Raw genomic sequence first — 20,995 nt, forward strand, 5'->3', positions numbered from 1 at the left:
CCAGCACTCACACAGCGGCACGCAAAGTAGGTCATGAGAATGGTCATACTGAGTCAGACCAAAGGTTCATCTAGCCCCGTAGCTTTCTAACTTCACTGCGCCGTGATCCCCTTCTGACAACTAAAATGGCTACATAACCCCAGGAGGGGGGAATGGAGACCCAGCGTGCCTGAACCCCGGTGTCCTAGGTGGGAGGGGGCAAAGCTGAAGGCCAAGGGTTTCTATCCTGAGTGGGGACATCTAACCCTAAGTGGCAGGGTTCGGGCTTGGACTTCAGACTTGCTGGTGCTCATGGCCAGCACCAGCCTTTTGGCAAATCCACTTCCGAAGTGGAGCTAACAAAACTCAGATCTAATTGCCACACAGCGCAACCAGCTGGTCTCCACAGCCATTGCTATCTTCACAATAGCACAACCCAGTGCCATTTTGCCCATTTGGAGTTACTCCCGTCTGTCCAGGGAGGAGACATTGCCAAGGAGTTTGAAGAGCAAGTCTGGTAAAATGTTATCACCGTTCTGGCTTGTGCAGCTGAGTCCAAGCCTATTCTGGTCACAGGCTTCGCAGCATGCTATGCGGATTGCTTCCCTGTCTTTCAAAGTTTGTTTACAGAGTTTCTTTTTCCCCATAGATTTCTGAAGTCCACCCACATATGGTGAAATACGAGTCCAATTGAAGACCATAGAAGTTCTGCCATTGACCTCAATAGGCCCGGGATTTCACCCAATTACATATTCTCTTTTAATCCTACAATTTCAGGGCTAAATCTAGATGACACTGAACTAAGTGGCAAAATACCCATTGATCTCTGCACGACCGAGGCTGCGCCTTCAGGATTTTTAACAGTTTAACCTCGTTTCCCTAGCATTATACTCTCCTACGCCTTTATATTTTGCCTATTTTGCAACGATCCGAGCACTGTAGCATTTACAAGCACACACACGGTCTAATGTTCAAAAGCAATACACACTCATTACAGAACAATAAAATAAATGAGCAGAGTATTTACTTTAATGGATCTCATAAAGAGAAATTTGTCAAGCCTTGTAGTACACACACAGAGCCTGGCACTTCACGGTTTGGGCTAGAGTGGATCTATACAGACAGATCAACACATGTGTCTGCTCAAATTACTGAACTAGAAATGCACAACTTGGTGGCTTAGAGACCGTTCCCGTCTAACGTAATCTTTAATTTACAGCATACCAAGAGGCTCATAAGCTTTAGAGATAAAGACACTGAGGATTTAGATTCATAACTTTTAATCATCTCTCTTTGGTGTGTTGGCTTTTGGTGTCATTATTCTTCACTGGGCTCCCCCCTCCCCATGTCTGTACACTGCAGCACTTCAGAACGAGGTTTTTAGGTACGTCTTTTTTCCCAGGTATGGTTCTCACCATAGACCCCGGATGCTAACTACTAACCGAGACTCAGCGTTATCTCCCACTGCACCATGATTTAACAAACCCATGTGCATTTAGAGACCCTCAACCCTTCCAAAGACCGACAGTCACTTGGCAGGAAGAGAAGGTTCCAATCAGCCAACTTAGCATGCAGCCAAGGTCATGGGGCAGTGAAATCATATGAAACACCAGGTGCACAACAGCTTTTATGGAGGCTCCTAAGTAAAAAATCAATCAATCAAATGGACTAGGTGAGATGCTCCAATCAAGTCACGGAAAAGATCTGTAAAGTATTAGGATATCACAGAGACAGGAAGAAGACATAGTTACTTTGATGGCACTCATTCATAAGCACTAAAGCGAAATTTACGAGGCACCTTATTAAATAACTCCAAATGTATGTTTTGGCTAAGGGTCTGAAGATGAGGGCAGGGGCTTGGCTTGAAGCCTCTGAGTTCCTACCTCGGTTATTTTTAGGGCCACAGAGCACGAGTCTCACAAGCATGAGATTGTAGACCCAGGCTCTGAGACTTGCTGCCCCTTGCCGTGTGAATGTACCCTAAGAAGAACTGGATCTGGGCATGTAGACTTTTTTGCCTCTCTCAGCTACTAACAAGAGTCAGGAGAGAAGAGAGAGAAAAAAAAGTGCATCTCAGTTGAGTAAGTTAAGGTCACACCAAGGTATAGTCACTAACAGTTTATACAGAGTTAGCAAACCTTCACTTGCTATTGCACTTGTTATAGAATCCAATGGGTCGCTAGGTTACTTATTACGGTTACAAACACTCCTTGTTTATTTGTATTATCACAGTGTCCAAAGTCCTACTCCTGGATCAGGGACAGTAAAAAGGCAGAACGAAAAAGAGCCCCTGCGGCCAAAGAGTTTGCTACAGCTCTAGTTACACTATAAGCTCTTTAGGGCAAGGATTGTCTGTGTGTCCTGGGTTTGTACAGCACCTAACACCACAGGGCCCTGATCCACAAATGGGGCTCCTACATGCAACTGCACTCACCACCATCAATAACATCTTTTTAATTGACGTGCTTATAACTCCAGGTTGAAGCTCTCTAGTCCAACACGCTTGGGACCCGACCAGTTCTGAACCAGAGAATGTGCCCAACCACAGAAGGTCAATATTGTCTAGCAGCATTACCAACACTTCCACTGCTTGCTGGGCTCTTAGAAGACATTGAGAGGTAAATTAGAGTGAAATAACAGCCCAGAACAAGGAGAGTCAGGTCTGGTGGCTGTGAATAAACTTCATGGGACCACGGGAAACTCAGCCACACCCATGGTAAGTGGACATCCAGCTAACAAAAATCATGCTGGACTATGAATGTTTTCGGTCCAGAGAGTTCTGAACTACAGAGGTTCAACCTGTACCTACAACCGACACCGCTCATGTCTGCAACAGCTACTAATGATGTATTCAACCTTTATAAGCAATTTTTAAAGGTAACCCAGTCGGCGACCCAAATCAAACAGCGGGAAAGGCACTAATGGTCAGCACCCACCATTTCGCCCGTTTTGTTTCAGTGTATTTGCTGATAGCTGGATGGCACTCCCGTGGCCCATGTTCTGTGGAAATTTCAGGTCTTCTAAATTCCCATCGGTACTTAGTCTTGCAACTTCCAATTCTGTCAGCAAGAGAGAGGTGAGTTATGGCACGGTAACAGAGAAAATCCACTACGTCAGTGCACTGGTATACATCTAAGCTACAACGCTGGTTTTGAAATAAAATGCAAACTCTAGGCACCATGTAGAGTGTTTCAGGCTAGACTCTGTTTGGACAAGGGATTTAAAAACCACCTAGAATAGTTATCTGGTTAAATGTTTGTTTAACCAGTTAAACACTGCCTGCGGGCATCAGGGCTTGCTTGGGCTCCTTCCCCACCTGTAGCTGGTGGGGGCTGCCCCTGCCCTGCCTCAGGTCCAGGCCCACCACCTGTTGTGGCCCTGCTGGCTGGATCACCATGGGGTAGAGGAGGGGTCTGGTTAACCGGTTAGCCAATAAGCATGCTAGTAAGACATATCACAAAATCATAGAACACTAGAACTGGAAGGGACCTCGAGAGGTCATCAAGTCTAGTCCTCTGCCTTCACGGCAGGATCAACTTCCGTCTAGACCTTCCCTGATAGATGTCAGTCTAACCTGCTCTTAAATATCTCCAGTGATGGAGATTCCACAACCTCCCTAGGCAATTTATTCCAGTGCTTACTGATTACCTGGTTAGCCTTTAACATCCCCAATTTTGACTTTCATTTTCTTTTTGCCCTGAAGAAAATTTAAGCATAATTCAATAAGAGCAAATACAATGCACTCTCTGTAGTAGATAAAAGCAACCAGTTCACGTAATCAAAGATATTAAAGACAACAATTAACACTTGAAAATCGGAACACGTTGGCCATTTGCCACTGGCTCTTGGTACATTGTGTGGATTTTTATCTGCACTCAAAGAAACGAAGAGAAGGGCTGTTCTCCTTTTACATGGTCCCTGCAGGAGGCCCACTTTCCATTTCACTTGTTTTTAATTACAACCGTCAGCTACAAAAAGAGACACACTTGACGTCAATTGACTATATTAGTATGAAGTCACATCAAGCTGGTGCACCCACTGATACAACAGATGTGTCCTATGGCTGGGATTTCCCAAAGAGATGGATGTCAGCATCCAGGTGCCAATGAAATGCAGCAGGAGTTGGGAGCCTCACTCCCTTAGGCTCTTTTGATCTTTAGGGCATGTGTCTTTGCATGTCTAGCACAGAGTAGGCACCATCCTGTAGGCACTACTGAAATCCAAATCACAGGATCCCTCACCACACACGTGGAGTCGGCAAAAGCACTTATAAAACAGTATACCCCATAAAAGAGTTTGGCATCAACCTGTGATTTCTACTCAGATCTTAGTCAGCCAAATCTCTAAGACATGAGGGACTGGCCTTAGGCCACATCTCCACTTCCCAGATCAGTGCTGCGGCAGTCAATCTTCTGCCATTCCATTTAGCAGGTCTAGTAAAGACCTGCTAAATTGAGCGCCAAGAGCATCTGTCAGCACTGGTACTCCTACTCCTTGTGAGGAGTAAGGGAGGTCAATGGGAGAGTTTCTCCCATCAACATCCCACTGGGGGAACGAATGGTGCAGAAGTTTGGCATAAGCTAAGCTGACTCCAGCTACAGTTTTCGTGTTGTAGTGTGGACCTGGCCTTAGCCTTATGCACCCATTACAGGCGCCTAGCAAATAATGACCCCTAACAATGCATGTTTTGCCTGGGAAGCACTCAAGATTTTGTCTGTTCAAGTAGGGTTCCCTACTTGCTGAAATATAATTTCTCCAGGGCAATGGGATGAATCCACTAGCGATTTTTGCTCTGCTTCGTTATAAATCACTAGATTCACTAGCAATAGAGCCCTGTGTGGCTACAACTGTCTACCTGCTGATGTGGATATCTGTGGATAGACATTGGTAGCTACAGATTCTCAGGGCTCTCCTCCTGTCAGAGGATTCGAGACTCCCAGGGCTGGCTGAGACATCAGGAGTCATCAAGTCCAGCCCCCGGCCCAAAGCAGGACCAACCCCAACTCAATCATCCCAGCCAGGGCTGTGTCAAGCTGGGACTTAAAACCCTCTAGGGATGGAGATTCCACCCCCTCCCTAGGGAACCCAGCCCAGCGCTTCCCCACCCTCCTAGGAACGTCATTTTTCCTAATATCCAACCTAGACCTCCCCTGTGCACCACCCATCACTCTAGGGAGCCAGTGTTCTGCATGGGCAGCTCCCCCTGGCAGAGCAGCTGTACTTCCACCAACCCCACCACCGGCTGTGGGGTCTCCTTTCTGGGGTCAGACAGCCGCTCTGCTGGAGGCGGTACCGTTGCTCTGCCGGGAGGAGCTGCCAGCAAGGGCTGCTGGCTCGTGGGAGAGGCAGCACCATGCTCCTCTCTGTTGGCTGCAGTGGCACTTAGGAGTAGAGCCCGTGGATCAGCAGAGACCTATGCGTATTAGGGATGTTAATGGTTAACCGGTGGGGGCTGGGCAGCCCTGAACAGGAGGGCCACAGCCCAGCCTGAGCAGCTGCCACCGACAGCAGGGAGGCCACTCCAGGCAGCTCACCCCCTTAATCGGTTAACATGTTAAACAAAGATCAATGGGTTAATTAATTAAATGGGATTTTCCATCCCTCATGTGTATCCAAGGGAAAGGTCTGAAAGTTGCACCCGGGGAGGGGCGAGCCAAGCCCCATTCAACCCCCAGGCTCTATTCCAGCGCTGTGACAGAGGGACGCTCAACGAGGAGAGGACGAGCCATCGCTGTAACGCATCTGGAGACGGAGCAGTTGGATTTCATCCCGACACCGTGATCTGGACCTTGGCACTAGAAGGTGAAGCCCTGTCCCTCCCCTGGCATGAATGGGACCAGGACCTCACCCAGCATTTCAAGCCAGTTTCTGCCTCTGGCTCTCTCCCTGGCCACAGCCACTTACGGATATTGTCAGTGTTCTCCCTGACAATGTCCGACTTCAGGAGGTTATCGGCCAGCACAAAGGCACTTTCCTCCACCGTATCCAGCAGCATGGTGGCTGCCCGCAGCTGGTCGCTGGCCGTCAGGTCTCTCCAGGCATTCAGAGCCTGCGGCTGCAGGAGGTTATTAACCGTCTCCACCATGGCCTGCAAAGAGGAAAAGCAGAGTGAGAACGGGAGCTAGTGAGTCGTCAGGAGCTGCCTAGGCATCTACAAATTCATCCTGCCCAGCAAGGGGAGTGTAAGACTGCCCCACTGCCTTGCCACTAGGGGCAATCTACAGCACATCCACCCGTTAGCTTTCCCTTTGGCTGGGGAGTGACTGCAAAAATGGTTCTTGTCATGAATTGCTCGGACGTCAGAGCAAGTGAGGGGTCTTTTTCTTTGAATGCTCCGAAAGGAAATTACATTTGGAGCCTCACAGGGATGGGAGGATGCCGGTAGTTACGGCGTCGACTGAATGCACCATTAAGAATTCGAGCCAGAGCGGCAAACCGATCTATCCCTGAGCAGGTGAGAGCGAGCTCCCCAGACTGCATTGCTTCGCCAGCGTGAGCCGTGTCCAAGCCACACCGGGGCGACTGCTTACATAAGGCATCACATTTCAAATTTCTTTGCCGTAGTAACCACTGATCGCCCGGCTGCCGCGGACAGGGTGCCCCACGTTGCAAAGGGACAAGGCGCTCTCCCATTGGGAACGTCCCAGGGGTTGGTCTGGGCCAAGTGAACTGGAATACGTCCCCGGTTTGTAAGCTGCAGTCCGGAGCGTCTCCTGACTGTGAAGATTTCAGGAAAGGCAACTCAGTTGCTAATCACTGCTAGCCCAAGATGCATGCAGCTCGCATGATTTTAAATGAGACCAGCAGTGCCCTGGCTAGCAAAACTTACTGCATGTGGGGACAATAAAACCAGCTCATGTTTTCTTCTGTCGGTTCGTGTTTTCATGGTTACTAGCTGCTACAAAATCCTGCTTCATAATGAAACACCTCCACTGCCAATTAATACCAGCTTCAGCCGCTAACTGGTCTTTTGAGGTACAGTTGCTTTTCTTGATGTTTTTCCATATGTGGAAAGCCCTGGCATCAAACCCCCCTCTACCGCAGTTCTGTGCGGCAAATTCAACCCTGCATGACTTCGCCCATTTGCCGCCCCACAGAGCTCACCGCGGCTTACTCAGATTCACTGCTGGGTCTCCCTGCCTCCAGATCTGCAACAGGGCGTATCAGAGAGATACCGCATGGCCCGTTTCCTAGCAAGTCATCAACAGCCCCGGTGCTAAAAGGACATGGCCAGTGAGATGGGGCACAAGACTTACAGGCCCGATTCACCAATGCCCTGTCTTTTCTGCAGTCATGTCATGTGCAGAGGGAGAACAACCTGCTACCTGATGAGAACGGGAGTCGCTTTCCTCCATATAAGAGGCAGGCTAGAGACTGCAATTGTCAATTCCCCAGACAATGCAAGTCTGTGGGGAATTCCTCCGTGCAGGCCTCCCTTGCAGTAAGGCCCAGGGAGATGCAAAGACTTCAAGATATTCCAGCCCTGGGGACCAAGCCACTTCTATGATTATTACCGAAGTAATCCCAGGAGACCCCATCACAGCCCAGGGCACCAGTGGGCTGGGGGCTATACAGACCGAACAAGACAACAGCTGCTGTCCCAAGGAGCGGACAATCACACGAGACCACAAACAGACACAGGCAAAAGAGGAATACAAGGGAACAATGAGACACTACTGCAGGATAGGCTGTGATCTCTACACCCCAGCTGCCTAGCTGTTGTCAGTGGTGTTTGTGACGCAGGAGAGTTTTAAAGAGGGTGCATCCTTTTAATGACACTTTCAATGAGATCATGCAAATGACAGTAAGAGCCGATCCAGGGACACCATGCATTCCGGTGTCACTGGTTCAGGTCATCAGCAAAGGACTGGCTACACTTCAGAACTGTCCTGTCATGAAATGTCCTCATCCTACCCCACCATTTAGAAAGTCTGTCACAGAAATCTACATTTCTCCTTTCCCCCTGAGAGTGAGGGCTTGGGTTTCAAAACCGCTGTGCATCCAGCACCCCGGTTCTTGCTGATTGAAGCTTTTGAACATCAGGTAAGAGCGGGTCAACGGGCTATTCTGCATAAACTGGGCTGCCCAAGAAGGTTCATATAAATCATCCATCTGTTCAAGATGTGGGCGTACCATGGATTTATCTTAATGCCTCTCTATAAATCCCCGGTACACCCACATCTTGAATGCATCTCGATGTGATCACTTCACTTACAAAAAAGATTTCTTGGCAGTGGAAAAAGTTCAGAAAAGGGCTACAAAAGTGATCAGGGGTATGGAATGGCTATCACAGGAGGAGAGAGTAACATGACTGGAACTTTTCAGCTTGGAAAAGAGATGACTAAGGGGGATATGAGAGAGGTCTATAAAATCATGACTGGCATGGAAAAAGTGAATAAAGATGAGTTGTTTATTCCTTCCCGTAACACGAAAACTTGAGGTCCTTAAATGAACCTAATAGGTAGCCATTTTAAAACAAATAAAAGGAAGCATTTCTACACACAAGACATAGTCAACCTGTGGAACTCCTTGCCAGAGGATGTTGTGAAGCCCAAGACTACAACAGGGTTCAAAAAAGAGCTAGATAAATTCATGGATGTTAGGTCTTTGCCTGTGTGCTCAGCCATACCCCCAGAGACTTAGACCAGGGGATATATATCCACACCTGAGTCTATGGCTTCCTCTTTGATCTTCAAAGACTCAGTGCTAAGACACTGGGGAGACATCTCACATAGGCATTTTTAGCAGAGGACTGTGCCTTGGTGGCACAGACACAATAACCTTAAGATCATTACCAACCATCTTTCTGAAGCATCCGGGCTCTTGGCTTCACCAACAGCCTCAATAAGACAGAGGTCTTGTTCCAACTGGCACCCCATTCCCAAGCATGAATGCCAACCACCTCCCTCCAAGGCACACAGCTGAGAAATGTGAATCAGTGCATGCATCTGGGCGGCACCATCTTGGACGACTCAGAACGTGTACCCCCTCTGCTCACTTATGGGCACTCCCGGGTAGGACAGCGCAACCAATAGTTAGGTCCTTGAGAGAGTGAGCAAACACAGCCAGCACTGAGGAAACACTACTGAGAGCACAACGTGGCAGGATGGGACATGGCACTAGAAAAGAAGACCATTGTCTCCCAACGTAGATCTTATACGGAACTTGAGTCAGAGCAAAGAAAAGGGTCATCTGTCTACATGCTTCAAAGACAACCTGACGAGAGCTTCCAGGGGGCTGGAGAATCTCCTGATTGTGAAGAGTTCAAAAGAGCAGCTTAGTTGCTAATCGCCGCTTGAGTTCTCCAAGAACTCAAGGCACTGACTCAGACCCAGCCCTACAGACAGTCTCTGACAAGAACGAGCAGCTTGTCCCAGTTTTGAGAGGGATCAACGAAACTGTCTCCATGCTGCGTGTGAAAGCCCCACAGACCTGTGTCCTCTATCATCATCGATACAGACTTTCCATGCCTTCCGTGCAGCCGACTCTGCGCATCAGGGGACAGGACTCAGTGACCTCTTGAGGTCCCTTCCAGTTCTAGTGTTCTGTGGTTCTGTGACTTCAGAGTCATATACACGGATGTAGTTGAGAGCTGAGACAATAACACCATTGTTGCCAGCGATGGACTACCAACCGCAGTCTGGCCTTTATAAATAAGAAATGTAGCTTCTAGATATTTCAACTAATTTGTAAAATGATCAGAATAATAAAACACACACACAAAAGACCCCAACCCTTTGAAAGCTGGCAACGGCATCTAAAGTAAAATGATCAATTTAGCCAACAAAGAAGCTCCACAGCAACAGGTTTTTTTGGTGAAGTATTTTAAAACCTTAAATGCAATCTAAATAATGTTTCATACAGTTTGGTTGCTTCCTTCGGCACCTTTATCTCCAGAAAGAGCAGAATGAAGAGCTGTTATTATGAGTGATCAAAGCCAAGCCTGTTCTGCTTGGCGTGAAACCCACAGGCACCTTGCATAGGCATGGAAACATCCCATAGTCAAGAAAAGCAATTAGGCACCCACGCCACAAAAAGATGATTCCCTGCACCCACCCTCCGCATTGTTATGCAGGACACAATTTGCATCCCTTTCATCTAGCTCAGGAGGAGTGGGCCCTTTAAATCTTTGCTAAAACAACAGAGTGGATTTTATTTGTCGAATTATTTGAATGGTAGAAAGAATTAGTCTTAAGCGCAGATCTAGCTCTTGGGTGAAGGTGAGCTGGGAACGCAGATCTGACTCAATGTGAAACATGCTGAAATACTTGCATTGGTAGTAGCGCAACATCTGCTGCAAAGATTCTGCTGCCTAGAAAACCAATTTTTTTCTCACGTGTATTTCAATTTTTGTGGGACTGTTTACATGTGCACAGTTGTGAAAGACAGGCATTAACCACACACCAGACAAACTCTTTTGTGGGCCCTCTTCCATCAAATCGCATGGCAAACAGGATGGCTGTTTTGGGAAACATTTACTCAGAGTAGCTTCACTGAGGCCAGCCCCTGTTCGTCCCTGATCAATTAGGATCTGATTAAAAACTTATTACAATCAACAGCGATTCCCATTGACTTCCCATTCCCATTGATGGCCTGATTTGAACACGCCCTGGACCAAAGTTACCCCAGGGTTGACTCTGGCTCTTTTAACTTCCCCCAAAGCAGCACTCTCTTCCCCCAGGGTCAGGCACTGAACCAGTTTTCCTAGCACAACGTTTCTGAGTCCAGCACTTCATTACGGCGTAGCATTGCAGGCAAAGCCGTGGAGATGAAGTGTTAATAAAATGTTTGGATTTGGACTGAGGGCTGAGGTAGGTGTTCGGCTGAAACAAACCAGCGGTTGCCGGCTCAGCTTCTCAGGAAAGAGAGACTGCAACGAGCTGGAGGAGAACAGACAAAACACAGGGAAGCTGCTCTTCACTTACCAGAAGAGCTCCAGCCCGTGCATGGGCTCTACAGGTCGGACTCCTGCCCCGCTCCCTCTTACCCGCTGGTTTCTCAGGGTATGTCTGCACAGCGGCTGAGAGGCGTCTCCCAATCCAAACACCCAGACCTGAGGGGCAGGGAACGCTGCAGGGGCAGACTGCTCCTCTGGACACAGGGACCGAGTGCCTTACAGCTGGGAGGCCACATTGCCAGGCTAGAGCCGGATGCTCAACTCCCAGCCCTCCTCAGCCAGAGAGCTGCAGCATGAGGCCCGAAGAGCAGGTGTAAGATGAGAGTGTTGGGAGGGGAGAGGAGGGGGATAGGCAACCCAAGAGACAGTGACGATCCTCTAAAAGCTATGGGTTCCTAAATCCCATAGGCACCTTTACATGAATAAACAACCCCCAAATCCCACTATTATTTGGTGAGTTCAACATTTTGCCCCCCCCACCCCCCCGATCTTCTCTTCAGCCCTGTACAAATACAGCCTCTCTGAGAAGAACTGCGCACACATGAGCAGGGCTGGCCTAAAAGGCTGTTGGGAGGCCTCCTGCAGAATAGAAGGTGGGGAGGTGCGTTTCTCCCCCAGTTCCTCCCACAGCTATGATCACTGGTGCTTCACAGCGCTGGAACGTGCTGTGCTCGGGTGGGGATTTGTGGGTTTTGTTACATCCCTGAACCAGAAAATGTCTGCGGAGTAAAGCGCTAGTCAGGCCCGCTGCCGGGGAGCAAAAGTGACCGTTGCCCTGGGACCCGGCGTTTCCAAGGGACCCAGGGTTCCCAGCCTCCGGAGCACCCCACAAACTTAGGGCAGCTCTGAGGGGGGAGTGCACCGTGCTCCCAGTGGCACAGAGGACTGGATGCCTCTGGCCTGGCCCTGCGCCTTCTGGGAGCACAGAGCTGCCCCTCACCTTGCCCAGGGGCCTGCGCGGGCTGTCAGCTCCTCTGGTGCCAGTTCAGACTTAGCCAGAGAGAAACATCAGAGTAGAAAGGGCCCCACGGGTGCAGGCCAAGGGACACGGTGTACGTGAGACCAAGCGCGACAATACATCGGTCCCACTCCTGCACCCGCAGACGTTAATGCAGAGCCCTTTGCCTTCGGTCGTGTCAGTCAAGTCCCCTGACACGTGGACGTGCCCAGGAGAGACAGATGCACAACTGCCACTGAAAGGCCCTGTGTCCCAGGTGCTTTGGAAAACATCAGTGACCTTGCAATCACCGGAGACAGCAAGTGAAGCAGAGGCCAAGGAAAAGGTCTCAGTTCCTTGTGCTTCCTGCTCTGTAGTCACTTGTCTCTTGTCCTATGCTTAGATTGTAAGTTCCTTAGAGCAGGAACCATCTCTTTGCTCTGAATTTGTACAGCTCCGAACACCTCTGACTCCACGGCCTGGCCGGAATACTCAGAGTAATAAGGAATAATGAATCACAAACAAGAGAGAAGAAATCTTCCCAAACAAGGACAAACTTGGCCTTGTCCTGGGATTACAATCAAACAATACATCCAACTGTAATTCTTCTTTTGCACAAACTACAAATTGATATTAACATGCATATCGTCAACAGGCAACTAATTAGGAGCTTTATAGTAATTATACATTACTGAAAGAATGATTTTACATATCCTGTTGATTTCCTTTGTGATAGTTGCTTTGTTCAGTAAAATTGCATTTTGCTTGTGTGTTTGTTTTTATCTTCTCGCCTTTTAGAAATGTCTAGTGAGAGTTTCTGGCGAAGTCACAATTATTCAGTTTTAAATCTAGGCATCTGCATACATACTGGTGCCGCATAAGCCTTGCAATATCTTTGCCAAAGCTTTAAAGTTTGCATTTTGAAAACAAAATAGTTTGTTACAGTCAAAATCACTGCCTTGCACTGGGAATTGACATTGGGAAACCTTGATGGGTGTAAAATCCACTCATCCCAGTTCTCTTACAGCGCAGACTGCGTGCCTCCCGGTATCACTGCATTTCAACCTTGACCTCAGCAAAATCAGGGGCTATCCTATCGGTCTCAGCTCTTTAAACATGTGGGTTCGCCTCCTGAGAGCGGGCCAGTAGTGTAAAAACAGGACAAAACAAAAACTTGCAAAGGATACAACCTTCCCACTTGTGAATGATAAAACCATTGTCAGAATTCCTCTTTTGCCCTTCCAATTCTACAGGACAAGCTGGTCTCTTTTGCAAAAGAGAACACGTGTGAGAGACGTGAATCCACCCTGCAGAGAGCTTCCTATTGTATACACGCAGCAACAGCTGTCTTGTAGCCCTAACTTTCCTGGGAGTTTTGCATGAGTGCAGATGGTGGAACTGGGGCTTTCATATATGGCTCTTGTTATGACCCTGCTGGTTAGAAAACATAAGCTCCGAACTTTGCATTATCTATCGCTCTTTCATATTGTTAGTATTCACATTCTTTGGCCGAATGTGGATTGCAGCACAAAGCTCCCGTTACCGTATTAACCAGTCAGGAGCTAGCAGCAGCACAGGGCACAACAGGAGCAACAAAGCCAACTCGACCTAGGAAGGTTTCAACGGCTGCTCCCGCTGCCCTTTCAATGAAAGACGATTCCACCAGTCCCCATGGGCAGGGCCATCTCCACATCCCACACAAGCCAATGGAAAGGAATATGCCCACACATTGTTTACTTGCTTTCTTGGTTGTTCTTGTGATGTTATTCCAGAAGCCCAAGTGCCTTCCCCAGCTCCTGGGGACAGCTGCTGTCCTGGGCTTAGGGAGGTAAGGGAGGGCACCCCAAAGGCACACACCACCTCAATGTAGGTGAGGCGGCGGGATGGGGTTGCCTTACTCTCATGCAGAACTTTCCGGATGCAGCCCGGGGAGTGCACTGCCCCATCCCGGGTGCGGGTGCAGCGTTTATAATCTTCTATACTTCTTGGACGCAGCGTGTGTAGAGTGAGGGCCATTCCCAGGGCTCCCTGTGACGCTCTGGAGAGCCTATGCAGGGCTGTGGCTGCGCACCACAAACTAGCCTCCAACATCTTGCCATCTGCTCCTATACTCATCACCACCACTTTACGCCACCGTCGAGGCCTGGTGATTAGCGTCACAGTAACCTCGCTGTGTTCGGCTTTAGAAAAGTTTTGTGCAAGCTGGCCCTACAGGGGGCATCCAGGGCACTGCACAACACACAACTAAACCTACCCTGCCCTCCTGTCGCATGCAATCCAACTGCCGACTCGATCCGCCAGAAGGGTCCTGCCCTTGTTGGAAGAGACACAGTCCTCTCTGAAGAAACGACTGTGCTCTAAAAAGAGAAGGGTTGGTTTGTTTTAAGCTGCTCAAAACCAGGTCCAGGTTCCTTGGCCACCAGACACAGAATCAGCAGCATGCAGGGCTGCTCTGGGTAAAAGCAAACCGGAGGTTTTAACCTACAGCAATGCTGAGTGTCAGTCAAGGGCCAGATAAGGAAGGAGAATGAATCTCTCAGCTGTTTTGTGCCTGGGAGCTCAAGGAGGAAGATACACCGCAGTAATGCGGCGAATAATCAGCAACCAACGTTCTCGCTTCCCCCAGGGATCACCGGGAACTGAGGTGGCATCCTGGTGAGTTTCTCTGCCCCGTGGGAGGCAGCACAGCCCACTGGCCGGGATATCAGGGAGCCTGAATTTTATTCCGGGCCATGCTGTGGACTTGATGGGTGACTTGCAGAACATCACCTCTTGTGGTTTCCCTTCCACTTTGTGTTGGCCTTGTATGTTTCAATGATACACGCTTCCGGCCTGGAATTCTCTTCCATCACGTTTGTCCAGGGCCTACCATGGGGCCCTGATCTGATTGGCACCACTCAACACTACTGTAAGAAATACTGGTTATTGTTGTTGTTATTGTGATGATGATGATGAATTTGCATACAAATTTTAACATTTTTTATTTGCAGCTTGATGTTCTGTTGCAATCTGCTGGAAGAATTCTCTCTCCCTCACCCCCATTTAAAAACATCTGGCAAACTCTGGTAATGGAAAAACTCTCTTCTTCAAAGAAACATCTCAACAAGCGGGAATGCTTCAAGGAACTCAGAGCGAAGCACAATGCTCTGGGAGTCAAACCCACAACATTATGTTTTTGTCGGGTTTGTTGATTAAGGATAACTAGCCAGGTGGGACTTTCAAAAACACTGAAAGGAATTTGTCCCCCAGTTCCCCATTCACTTTCAAGGGTGTGATTTCTCTACAGCCATACAATGCAATTTCATAATGATTGATGTGTTGGGAAACTGTTCTCAGATTCCCTGGCTGTCTTCTTTTCCCAAGACTAGCCAAGCCAAGGTTTTTAACTTCCCTCATTGGTCATAATGTTCCAAACCTTTCCTCTGTTTTGTAGCGCTGCTCTGCACTCGCTCTAAGTGGTCACTGCTTTCCTAAATGTGGTTCCCTAAACAGGACAGTTATGCAGAAGAGGCCTCCACAGTGCTGAATATGGAGGAACAATTAGCACTTATCTCTTACATACAGCACCTCCGTGAATAACTCCCCCCGCCCCCACACACACAGAATGATATTAGCCTTTTTAACAACTGCATCCCATTGCTGACCTACATTAATGTTGGGACCCACTAGACCCTTCCCAGCCATACTGCTGCATAGCCTGAAGAAGTGGGTTGTGCCAACGAAAGCTCATGATCCTAACAGTGCTCTAGATTATTGTTTTTTAAGTTTTCCCACTTACAGACTAACTCGGCTACCCCCTGAAGCTTTTACTGCATAGCCAGTTAAACCCCATTGTGTAGTTGTGCATTTGCTTTTTCCTTCCTAAGGGGAGCACTTGGCATTTGTCTTCACTGAATTCCATCTCTTGCTTATGAATTTCCTACTATGAGTTATTGCCAAGCACCATTTATGCTGCTCTGAAGAACTCAATCATAAAACAAATCTTTTCTACAAGCAAAGCCAAACCATGCCAGTATTTGCAAGCCTCCCAACTACCACAAGCCATAGCCATGATCAAGGAAACTACCAACGAACTGCGGGAAGGGGTGTGATCAATGCCCCTGGACAACAGTGGAGACACTCTCCCAGGAACTGTGCCTGTGTGCTGTGCTGCTTGAACAGTCTTCACTGAGACGGGGGGGGGCAGATTGAAAGCATGGATCTGGGGGCACAGGGAGACATGGCACTGAAAAGGTTAATGCACCGAATTAGACCAGCTCACGAAAGGTCTGGCCTTTTAGGAATCCCAGCTAAAGAGAACATCGTCATCTGTATAAAAGGGTCACAAGTCAAACTGAAAGAATCATCAGCCTATGCTGAGACAGTAGATCTGAAATAGACAAGCATATTATTCTCTGAGCGCCTTTGAAACAAGAAAATGTCATTTTTCATTAAATGATGTCATTAAATTCTGGTTCTCGGCGGGGAGCTACCTTTGAATCTGTCTGATAAGGCTCTTCGCTGTCACACAGCCCCTTTCCTGGTAAATTACTCTGTTAAACCCAGATTAAAGCTGTTCTTTAGTCTAAGCATAAGTACTACGCTAGAGACAATTTCACAAACGGAGGCCAGCGCATCTCCAAGGCCGTCAACGGCCTGTAATACGTGGTAAAGTGGCGCACGTGCTCGTTTGGTTGAAGAATGATTGGGGATTTTTAAAAAACCCTTCAAATGTAGGAACTAATCTCTCCCACCACAGCTTTTGGAGCCGTGCATCTGTGAAGGAAGCACTGGTCTTCATTGAGTGCTATAATACATGACTGATGATTGATGGCATTAACTTTAATCGGCAGACTACGGCTAACACTATGAGCAAGGTGAGGGAATCCCAGCTCCCGCGTTAGCTGTGAACTGAGGTAGCGCACTAAAATTAGTAATGGAGCAGCAGTAGCAAGAGCTTGAATAGTACAAATGTGCCTCAGTCCTGTGGGTTCCTACTCTAATGTGCCTGAATCCTGTGGGTTCCTACTCTAGGGGGTAGCCCCAGCTACTGCTACTGCTATCTTCTGTGCCTATACTGCTCTTTTTAGCGCGTTTCCTCATGAGACCCAGCACGAGAGCGTCTACAGGAGTTGGAGCTCATGCCTCTCTCCTGTGTGTAGACATTGCCCGAGTCACAGAAGTAGGCACTCGTGTGCCTTGTCAATATGGATGGAGAGAAGGTGAGACGCCAAAGAGAAACGAAAGCCAGTTTCTTTGATCCTGCTCACTCCTAACAATGGGCTCTGCACAGCAGAAACACACAGGGTATAGCCTCGCATTTCCTCCCTGCCTGACACAAAGCAAGCGCAGGTTGCTCACGCTGTGAAATATATTAAGTTCACAGAGTTTTAACAAAGGTTACCAAACCACAAAATCCTGCTGCGAATCAAACTACTTTAAGATGTCCTTTTAATTATATTAAATGAAAGTTTGGGCTGCTTTGATGCTTATGGGCAAACATCTAGCTCTGTTGAAAAGCTGCTAAAAGTACTCCCTGTTGCTATAGTTAATATACTACATTGTATGCACACTGCTAGCCAATTTATTCCAGCCACTTTAACAAGGATAGCCAGCCTGACAGGCCACACAGAACAGCATCAAGAGTCAAGCAAAGCACAAATCATTAGAAGGCTCCAAAAGTTGTTTGACACGCACCACGGAGCACTTTGTCAGACAGCCAATTAAGTGACCAAATACAGAACTTGAAAAATCCTCATTAATTTGTTTGTCGCTCTATAAAGGGAAGCAATAGGGTTGCACTGCAAGTACACAAGTGAATGTGGCATAATTCAATTTACACTCTGTCATGAAGGTGCAAGATTTTTCTTCCATTTCGACACAAGCGGGCATCAATATGATGCGGGATAGGCAGGACTCAGCCATTTTCGATATCACCAACATCTCTGTTATCTGCCAAGAGATATTAACTTTTCTAAAAAAGGCCTCGTCCTTTATTCCGTTGTGAACTTAATGACACTGAGAAGAGTCAACCATTTTTGCTTACGATAATGATTCAGACTGCCCATGTGAGCAGAGGCGGACAGCTTTCAAACATCTTCCGGGAGAAACATTGAAGACGTGATACCCGAGGATCAGAACTAAAGGGAACACTTTGATCAACACAACAGAAAACTTCACAGACTGGAGAGGACAAGAACTGAAGGAGAGAAAGCCAGACTCTTGGTGGGGAAATTGCTCGCTTCGTGGAAGATCCTGTGTTCCTTACAGCCTTGGTAGTACCTTCAGAACACGTCCACGACAGCTGCTGATGAGGGGGAGATAAAAGTCACATCCAGCTTCTAATGAGTGAGAAAATGGCACTTGCTGGAGCAAAAAGTAGTTTGTTTTGGGATGTGGCAACAACATGGTTCAGAATAACAAGAAGGGGCTCTTCCTGAAAAGTGGACGGTACGTCCCAGCAGCAAGGAGGTGGCATTGGTCCCCATCTCAGGTAGACAAACACATTAACTCCGCTCAAGTTTGTGCCTAAATACACAGGACTGTGGGCAGAGTTCAATCCCGGCCAACCGCTGGGTTTGGGTGGATAGCTGGAGCCACTACCCACGCTGCTAGGCTGAGCAGAGTCCACACGTTCATCTACTGGACCTGGGAATTCCACGTCCCGGTCGTTGTGCCGATGGAGCCTCTGTAAGGACGGAGGGCCGGCCACACTGCAGTGCTCAGCAGAAGGGAAGCGCTCAGCTAGAACGAGACACACACTGCAAAGACTGGTGTTTCCCATCCAGAGTAAAAGAGTTGGTGCTGGCCATTGTGTTGCTTTTCTAGAAACGTTAACTCAAGTACGATTGACTGGCAAAGACACTTGCAGGAGACTATGGTGATGCGCTCTCGTTTCCGCATTTGCCTTCCTAGTGGTTACGTGTATATGTGAAGGGATCCCTGCTTGCCACACCAGGGAGTCGGGGCTAGGCACGAGGGGCACCAGAGCCCTGGCCCAAAAGGCACAAGCAAGACGGGTTTCTGTTCTCACCCCACGTAATGAGGCACACACATGGCTTTGAAACGCTGAACACATACTCTCAGTCTGGAGCAAATGGTGTCAGGTGCCCCCTGGGTTCCTTGGGAGACTTCTCATATTGCCAGCAGGTGTGTGGGGTGGGGCAAAGTGCCTAAGCAGGCCCGGGAACCTGCCTTCTGCACAAGATGGCTGGGCAGGGCATTGGCTGGCAGCCCTGAGAAGTAATTTGCCCCAGGGACAGGGCTGAGTAAGGCCACGTCCACCCTGGAGCAAAGGAGGGAGAACACAGAGCCCCCACTGCCACTCTCAGAGTTACAGTCCTCTTCCTGCTCTGTTTGTGGGGCAGTGCCGCTACAGCATCTCTTACTTGCTACCCGTGAGACCTGACCTGAAACTGCACCCAGCCAATAAAGCTTACAGGAAACAAACGGTTTGTTGAACGGATTGGAGGTGCTTAGGTGGCCCCCGTGCCTTGTAACATTTGGTGTATGTATGCTCCCCCTGCCCAGGAGAGATGGGGTGACATGACCATCATTCCCTACTTTACAGCGGGGAAATTGGGGCATACACAGGAGAAGGCCCAGATTCTCGGAGGTACCAAGACGCGTACTCTCCACTGACCTCCATGGAAGACAGAAGCCAAAAACCCTTTCAGGAGCCCAGTTTAACTGACTGGCAGAAGATCCAATAGGATGCCTGAGGGGGAAAAAAGAACTAAATGCAGTTCTTTCAAGCTCTAGCCTCACTAAGCCGCTGGGCCATCCCTCATGCCTGAGCATACATTTTGTGGATGAGAAACGCAAAGGTTTAATATTGTCTAAGCTTTCCTAGACCTGCTTATTCTGCTTCATCTCCCTGATGAATTCCAAAGCCTCAGTGATCTCCCCGTCTAGTCTCCTGACGTCAGGAGTTACACTCAGCCAGCCAGGCAGCGGACACCATGCCCTCCGCCAGCTAAACAGGCCCCTCGCACCGAATGAACTCAGTTCCCTTGCCGAATATTGACTAGCAAATATTGGAAGCAGCTGCCCACAATTCAGGGAGTGAAAGAAGAAACAACCCTCCATAAAACGGAGTCACTGAATTTTGAACTTGTCCAGCTGCTCGCAGAATGTGAGCGAGGGAAAAGAGGCAAAGGTGACAAATGCATTATTCATTGCGCATCCTACTCCCTGCTCAAGGCTCCGTTACCATGACGCATTCTGCGGCACACCTGAAGTAGGCTGGCAAGATCAGTGAATAATCAAGAGGCTGGTTTGGGGTATTTTCTTACATTGTAACCTTTGGGGGGGGGGGGGGCAAGGACTACTTTTCTGTTCTGTTCAGCTCGGGGGAGCTGGTCTGTGGACTACAAAAATACAGATTACTCATAGCAACGATGATAATAATGAAGAGGATGAAGAATGGGTGTGGCCATACAGTTCAACACCAGCTAATGAAGAATGAATTGCATACTGGAAGTTCTCTGTATTCGCAATATGATTCCAAACCATCTTACAAGCCTGAGTGATAAAAACACAGAACCTTCCTCTCTTGGTCAGCTGGCACATGGTTATCTTCTGCATGAAACTGATCCCCGGAAGAAAAGTGATCCCCATCAAATAAGTCTCCTTTGGTGGATTAGGAGTCTCTCTCAGCCTGTAATCATTAGGCAGTTCAATTCTGAGTGACAGTTTTTCTTATTTAAGTTCTGACTTGCAAATCCTGGGGCAGATCGGCTGTCTCTCACCTAGGCCGACTCGTATTTGTTGTATCACTGATTGACTTCCTGAGTCGCCACTTACCGCAAACTGGAGGATTTGGCTGGGTTGTGATTTTTGTGCTGGTCTCTTTGAAAGATGAAAAAAGACCAGTTACCACACCAACTTCTGAAAGCTGGAGAAGCGGTGCACTCTGCCTCCGGAAAAGATCATTGGGTTGGACATTTTTCAAACAAATCATCGGATCAACATTAGTTTTAACTGTGCATCTAGCTCAAGCAATAGGCTGATAGTCTCACAATCCCATTTGCAGAAACGTATATTTGAAGAACTCTGCAATACATTTGAATCAATATTTGACATGGTTTATTTTTTATTATACATATCTCTTTGCTCAAGACTCCCTTCAGCTTCATGTATTGGCTACAGAGAATTACCCATCACTCAAAGTCTATAAAGATTATGTACGTCTGCCACAAAGA

At 48.1% G+C, this 20,995-nt stretch overlaps 1 protein-coding gene across 17 annotated transcripts in view; it reads right to left on the reverse strand.

Moving 5' to 3' along the window:
• Positions 1-20,995, reverse strand: part of ADGRL3 (adhesion G protein-coupled receptor L3) — a 630,261-nt gene that overhangs the window by 123,637 nt on the left and 485,629 nt on the right. For all 17 annotated transcript variants that reach the window (XM_089778190.1, XM_089778189.1, XM_075929233.2 and 14 more), the window contains 2 exons: positions 5,884-6,067; positions 2,916-3,038 (listed from right to left, as the gene is read on the reverse strand). In XM_089778190.1, coding sequence (XP_089634316.1) covers positions 2,916-3,038; positions 5,884-6,067 — 307 coding nt within the window. The remainder of the gene's footprint in view (positions 1-2,915; positions 3,039-5,883; positions 6,068-20,995) is intronic.

Source organism: Pelodiscus sinensis, chromosome 4 (assembly GCF_052426305.1).
Source record: "Pelodiscus sinensis isolate ZL-2025 chromosome 4, ASM5242630v1, whole genome shotgun sequence".
NCBI classification, from domain to species: Eukaryota; Metazoa; Chordata; order Testudines; family Trionychidae; genus Pelodiscus; species Pelodiscus sinensis.